The sequence below is a fragment of the Xiphophorus hellerii genome, chromosome 20 (genome assembly GCF_003331165.1).
Source record: "Xiphophorus hellerii strain 12219 chromosome 20, Xiphophorus_hellerii-4.1, whole genome shotgun sequence".
Classification (NCBI taxonomy): Eukaryota; Metazoa; Chordata; class Actinopteri; order Cyprinodontiformes; family Poeciliidae; genus Xiphophorus; species Xiphophorus hellerii.
The window spans coordinates 7,761,253-7,765,444 of NC_045691.1; the positions used below are offsets into that span (position 1 = coordinate 7,761,253).

General features: G+C 36.9%; 1 protein-coding gene across 1 annotated transcript; it reads right to left on the bottom strand.

The window, feature by feature from the left end:
* Window positions 1-3,045: 3,045 nt before the first annotated feature.
* LOC116710037 (guanylin-like) lies at window positions 3,046-4,192 on the bottom strand. The gene is given in 4 exon segments (XM_032548826.1): window positions 3,046-3,518; window positions 3,644-3,746; window positions 3,748-3,837; window positions 4,019-4,192. Coding segments are annotated over 4 exon segments (327 nt in total). The 5' UTR covers window positions 4,094-4,192; the 3' UTR covers window positions 3,046-3,459.

A 4,192-nucleotide genomic window follows, 5' to 3' on the forward strand; every position in this document is an offset into this window, starting at 1 on the left:
TTCTAGGGCTGTTGTAAACACATATTTTAGTAACTGAGTAATCTGTAGATTATTTGATGATTAATTGAGTAATCAATTAAAAAAAATCATAAAATAAAATATTAGTAATTATATCAGTATCAGTGCCAATTTTCACATTTGTGCATCACTAACATTTACATAGTTTAGAAAATTAACCTGTGGCAATAATAGCTCACTTTTTAAGTTAACCTGAGCAAAAATTATTCAAAATCAGAAATTATATCCAATTTAATAGGCAGCAGGCTCAAAAAAACACTTCTAAAAAAGTGTCTATGCCTCAGATTTTAGTTTATGTGTTCATCTTCAGTCAATTTAATAGACGAACTCTCACTTTGCCCAGCCACCTAAAGCTTTTGTGTTAATGTGCGAGACGGGATCTTTGGCTCCTTTGTCACACACAGAAACAGATCCCAGCTATATACCGTCACGGTGCTCTCTGCCACCCATATAGTCAGGGAAGGTAGAACATTTATTTTCCTGCTTGTTCATAAAGCTACACTTACCAAAGCATCAGCTTACCGCAGCCTGTTGTGTTACATCTATGTATGAATCAGTCTTCACTCCACCTGTATCCTTACACCCGGCGTGAACTTGGCCACCATTCGCTCCAAATCAGCCACTAGGCAGCAGCAACTCCAGGAAGAGAATGATTGTTGCATTCCATGCGTCGTGGCAATCATTTTAAGGAGGCCTATCACTTCCTGAAAAACAGTAAGGCCAGGACATTATCGTAAATCAATTAAATAACTCCACATTACTTGCCGGACTCATCTTGCAAATTGGACGTTATGCTGCTAGCACTTAGCATTAATCAACAAGTCATAGGCGGAAGCATAGACATGAGTACGACGGTAGTAAGAATGTTGCACAATATAAATAATCACCGGGCTGGAACACGGTGCACTAAATAGTAAAACATAATTTATGTCTTGAGGAATTTTAGTAATAACGGCACTCAAATCATTCAAGAAAACTTTACAATCTTATATTTTCTTCCTCGACAGGTACGCTTTTTATATGCATCAATACATGCTCAAATAACCTCAGATGAGCTGGGGGTAATTTAATAAATGTGACTTTTAGACTTTTTGGCTGCTTGTTCGAGTTTTGCTAACAATGAAATCCAAGGGTGTAACTTTGTGTTGCAAGTTGGTGGGGACAAGGAGGAGTTGGGGGATGCTGGTGCACCCACAGTTACTGGAAGGCCTTTTCTTTTTTAGTGCTAAGAATAAAGCCAAAACTTGCATATGAATGCCAGACAGTCTTATTCAATAAATTAGGATATACAGTACATCCTGATCAGGCTTGGCAGATCAATTGTACCTTTCAGAAATAACCTTTTAGCAGGTATTAAACATACTACGAAATATAAATATCTTAAAACGAAAGTAATCTAATTAATCTATAGTCTATGATCTATATAATGTCTTTCACTTGGCGATGGAACTGCTGACAAAGGAACTTTTCAGTCATATTCTAATTTATGGAATAAGTCTGTTATTTGCTCAATGCTTGCCTACAGTTGAAAACAGTTTCATAATTCAGTAATATTTTTTGTGAAGAATTATCACATAGTTGCCTTTTATTGTCTGATTTCATCAAGTGCTAATAACAAACAACATGAGGTTCTGTAACAATCAAAATATTATTAAACATTGCAAAAGCAGAATAAATAACTTCCGTGTAAACCAAATAAATCCTTGTTGGTGCAAACTTTGTATTTTTCAATTATAAGATTCTGATTCCACAGCTGTCCCTCAGTTGGTTGGCAAAACTTTTGTCCTGCTGACTCACACATAGCAGATGAGATATGATGTGTCTTTAATGTAGCAAATATTAAAGACGCAAAAAGTTTTGAGTCTGGTTGGAGCAGTTGGTGAGTAGAGTGACCATCGACTTTACTGGATTCTATAAAATGTGGCTTAAAGCTGAGATGCTGATGTTTGGATGTAAAAATATATATTCTCTCATATAAACGCATATAAATCTATAAATAGTTTGGTTTCTGTCAGTTATGTAAATATACAAGAGAGAACAAGGCAAATTTCTCTTTTATATTGAGCAATAATTAAATTTTACTTAATTGTCGCTGTAGGAGCCATGGTTTAAAATTTAACAAACTTTGACTCCTATATGCTTTACTGAAATATTTAATCCTATTTGATGATTGCTCTGAATCTCGCCACGTTCTACGAACAAATGATACAATTTGCCCAGGGGAAAATGAAGAAAAAAGGGTGGTTATATTATATTTTTCTCAGTCTGTCAGCTTAACGTCACACGCAGACTCGTTGCCACGGCAACCAAAAAACAACCCCAGGGCAGAGCAAAGATTACGTTCAAGTGCATCAGGTATTAACATAAAAAAAAACACAACACTGGCCCTCGAGGAACGACTTTGGGCACCCTTGTGTTAAAGTAATAAAAGTTAACCTAGCATAACTAACCTACTTTTTTAATTGAAGCTTTTTTTTTTTTAGATTTTGTTGGCTCTAGTGGCCTTTATTTGAAAGTAGTTCAACAGGAAAGAGGGGGAAGACATGCGGCAAATGTCGCCAGGCCGGGAATCGAACCTCCGACCACCAGCATGAGGACTAAAGCCTCAATACATGGGTTGTGCTTTGCCCCTGCGTCACCACAGCACCCCAATTAAAGCTTTTAATTAAAAAAAAAGCTTGCCCATGGTCACATAGAACAATGGGCAAGCTCTGGCTCTAACTTTGACAGAAATATAGTTATTATTGAGGCATAATAGTAATATTAATATCTCACCGGAAATTTAAAAATCATGCCAAAAAAACTGGATCTGGAAATGTATTAATTGATACAATTAATTCAAATAAATCTTTGAATTTATTTGAATTAAATTCAAATAAACTTGAATTCATTAATTGCTTTCATTAATTGCTGTTTTTCTAAGTTATATTTTCCAGCTGTAAATAAGAAGAATTTCTCAACATAAAAGATCTGAATTTAGACATGTCCCTAAATCAGCACACATTTTTTAAGAAAAAGCACAATATGTACAAGGTCATTGAATGAATGCTTTTTATTCAAAATAACAATAATATAATAAGGCGAAAAGAAAACATTTCTTTAAATATGTAAAGCAAAGTAAGAGAAATGTAACATCCAATGTAAAATCCAAAATAAATTGTTTGGCAAGAGCTGTCAGTTGAATGATAAAAAAAAAAAGTCAATACGCTATAGTAACAGTTTTCAAAACATTCCTCAGTCTGATTAATATTTTTTGTGGCCATTTTTTGGTCTGATAGATATTTCAAAATATATCAAGTGCCCACTGCGGCAGAACATCAAGGATAAAGCCTTTGGCTCGTCATTTCAGGGAAAATAATTATCAGGTTTTAAAGGGGATGGGAGGACAAAAAGATCATTAGCCTAAAGCGAGGCAAGAGGTTTCTGGCTTGCAATGAGAGTTTAGCAACCAGTGCAGGCAGCAAATGCGCAGATCTCACAGACATCCATGGGAACCGCAGCTGAAATTAAGGCAAAAATCAGACAGATGAGAGCTCAGTCACACATTATTCACATAATTTCATATTAATGATTTGCTATTTGTGCTTAAAATTTAAATGAGCTGCTTAGTTTTTAATCATCTTACCTAATCTGACCAGAGATGAAGACCCTCCTGCCTGCTTGCAGAGGGGCAGCAGCTCCTGGGGCAGCATGGGCTCGGCACAGAGTGAAATGGGGCTTGCCCTGAATCCTCGGATTCAGTTGGCCGGTCATGGCTCTGCTCTCCGATAGCTCCTGAAGCCTTTTTACGGCCTCCAGAGAGAAAATCAATCCATTTTCCTGAAGGAAAAAGCAGATTTAGTTGTTATTAATGGCTCATTGACAAAATGTGTGCAAAGGATAAGATACATAGACTTCTGTAGCCCAAGCCACATGGTAGATAGCTACATGATGCTCCCCCATGTGATGGATGAAGTATGTAATCAAGTATGCAATAATCAAAAACCTCATAATCACTTACTTCAACCTCCACGGCCTCAGAGGTCAAGCCAAGAGCCAGAACAAGGAGAGCAACGGCAGCAAAGGTGGTCTTCATGGTGGTAGTTGGCAGCAGGTTGTTTGCAGCTTCTTTGGTCTCTGGGTTGTTCTCAGCAGATGCTCAGCTAAGTGTGTTTGGTTTTTCTCCTTCCACAGG